This window comes from Sus scrofa, chromosome 13 (genome assembly GCF_054392235.1).
Source record: "Sus scrofa isolate SSC_HxYL_T2T_F1_AM1 chromosome 13, Sscrofa_HxYL_maternal_Yorkshire_Landrace_v2.0, whole genome shotgun sequence".
Lineage (NCBI taxonomy): Eukaryota > Metazoa > Chordata > Mammalia > Artiodactyla > Suidae > Sus > Sus scrofa.
This window is the reverse complement of record NC_139395.1, coordinates 176,038,852-176,041,598: the sequence shown is the minus strand read 5'-3', so window position 1 is coordinate 176,041,598 and position 2,747 is coordinate 176,038,852. Positions and strand designations below refer to the sequence as shown.

The window sequence follows — 2,747 nt, the reverse complement described above, 5'->3', positions numbered from 1 at the left end:
CTAGGAAAGGGATAAAGAGATGACCAACAATACATATATTTATTCCTTAGATCTGTGAGTTGACTTTCTTCAAAGCTGAGCATTTCTCTCTTTAATCCTTAGCAACCTTCAAACAATAATAAAATATATTTTAAACATACCATCGAAAGATGACTTCAAATATTTCCCCTACTGGGGAACTATATGAAAAAAATTTTGCTAATGCAAATGTATGCACATATAGAAAAGTGATTTAAAAGCATTTTCAGTATCTCTAATATAAAAATTAAAACTGAAATTGGGTAGGCACAGTGAACGAAAAATCATTACCTAGATTTATGCACTTTAGTTGAATAAATTCATAAAAACAAACCTTTGTAACTCTGAGCAACGCTCCTGTAATTATCAAAACAATCTTGTGAATTTTGAGTTTCAGAGTTGAAGTCATAGGAACTGACATGTTAGGCTAACAAATGCCCCCAGAAGTTTGTGTGTTTGTATCACAAGACAGTAGGAAAAGCTTGAAGAAGAAGCTCATTCCTTGGTGGAAAAAGAAAATTTTAAAAGGAAAGTTACATATATTCAAATTACAAATATGTTTTAAATTAAATTATAGGTGGTTTACAATATTTCTACAAATTCTATTGTACAATATGGTGACATATTACGAACAGTTTCCTGTGCTATAAAATAGGGCCCCGTTCCCATACATCCCAAGTGTAACAGTTTGTATCCACCAACCACAACCTCCCTGCCCATCTTGTATAACCATAATTCCTGTCTCAACAGACAATGAATGTAGACATGACTGGGGATAACCAATCCTTGACAGTAGAGTTTGTGCTCACAGGATTTGCAGATCACCCAGAATTGAGGACCATTCTGTTTCTTGTGTTCCTTGCAATCTATCTGATCACCATGGTGGGAAACCTTGGTCTGGTGGCATTGATATGTACAGAGCGTCATCTTCACACACCAATGTACATCTTTCTGGGCAACCTCGCTCTGATGGATTCCTGTTGTTCCTGTGCCATTACCCCCAAGATGCTAGAGAATTTCTTCTCTAAGGACAGAATGATTTCCCTCCATGAATGCATGGCACAGTGGTATTTCCTCTGCCTAGCTGAAACTGCAGACTGTTTTCTCTTGGCAGCAATGGCCTATGATCGCTATGTGGCCATCTGCAACCCACTGATGTACCACAGCATGATGTCAAATAAACTCTGCATTAAGATGACCACAGGAGCCTACATAGCTGGTAACCTGCACTCCATGATTCATGTCGGATTTCTGTTTAGGTTAACTTTCTGTAGGTCTCATCAAATCAACCACTTTTTTTGTGATGTTCTTCCATTATACAGACTCTCCTGTGTTGACCCTTATCTCAATGAATTGATGATATTTATCTTTTCTGGGTCAGTTCAAACGTTCAGTATTACAATAGTTATAATCTCATACCTTTTCATCCTCTTCACAATTTTCACAATGAAATCCACCAAGGGAAGAGGCAAAGCTTTATCTACTTGTGCATCCCACTTTCTCTCTGTCTCAATCTTCTATGGATCTCTTCTCTTCATGTACATTCGACCAAATTCAGTTAATGAAGAAGACAAAGATTTACCCCTGGCTATTTTTTATACTCTAGTTATTCCCTTATTAAATCCTTTCATTTATAGCTTAAGAAATAAGGAAGTAATCAATGTCATGAAAAAAATGATTAAGAGGTCATAACATTCTGAAACAAATATCCCATATAAAAAACTGATTTTAACTTGATAAAACATTATTTTCAAAGTTAAGGAATACAAACAAACTAGAAAATGACCACTACATATAAAATATTACATCAGTAAAACATGATAGTCTGAGCTAAATAAATAAATTCAGAGGGAGAGATTCTGCCAGAATGTATTCCAAAAATTAATTTACAAGTTTCCATCAGGGGTGAACTAAAAAATTACTGCTGGAGTTCCCATCATGCCTCAGTTGTTAAAGGAACCTGACTGGAATCCATGAGGCTGTGGGTTCAATCCCTGGCCTTGCTGAGTGAGTTAGGGATCTGGCGTTGCTGTGAGCTGTGGTGTAGGCTGCAGACATGGATCGGATTCCACATTGCTGTGACTGTGTTAGAGGCTGGCATCTGTAGCTCTGATTAGAACCCTAGCCTGGGAACCTGCGTGTGCTGTGGCACGGGCCTGAGAAGACAAAATCACTCCTGAGTCACAAACTGTGTCAAGATGTATTCAGTTACAGCAGTAGCTTTTAGTTTCAGAGTATGAGTTGTAATTTTCAACAAATTGAACAAATGCTTTGAATAGAATTCACTACATAGATTACCTCCATTTAATACTATTGGCCATATTCTGGAATCTCAAGGCATAATCACACAAACTCAGCCATATTCCAAGTTCTTAAATTAACCCCTTCTTAAACAACAGTGTGTGACAAGAGTATGCTCTAAGTTTAAATCTGATTCTTGTTTTTGAGTTTGTTCAAGAGATTGCATTTAACTATGAAATCAAGCAGAGCATGCATTCTCTAATCAGGCATGTTTTCCTATTTATGTTAGCCAATTTTCTCTCAAGTTCTCCTAAAGAGAATATGTGAATACATTAGTGATTTATCAATCTGCGATTGAAAATGATGCTATTTGTACAGATATCTGAATGCATGTTAAATTCTCATGTAGTTTGAATCATTTTCCATTATGTCTGACACTATAATTTATGAACATAGCTCTTTTTTAAAAGAGTTTTTACTTCCCTGTG

The 2,747-nt window shown here is 36.3% G+C and overlaps 1 protein-coding gene across 1 annotated transcript; it reads left to right on the top strand.

The window, feature by feature from the left end:
- The first annotated feature begins 783 nt into the window (after positions 1-783).
- LOC110256234 (olfactory receptor 5K3-like) lies at positions 784-1,710 on the top strand. Its single transcript, XM_084992466.1, has one exon. The coding sequence runs from the start codon at positions 784-786 to the stop codon at positions 1,708-1,710; it is 927 nt and encodes a 308-aa protein (XP_084848592.1).
- The last annotated feature ends 1,037 nt before the right edge of the window (positions 1,711-2,747 follow it).

Bases quoted from the DNA above. Each gene is read 5' to 3' on its own strand.
- LOC110256234 (XM_084992466.1), top strand. From the start codon at position 784: ATGACTGGGGATAACCAATCCTTGACAGTAGAGTTTGTGCTCACAGGA.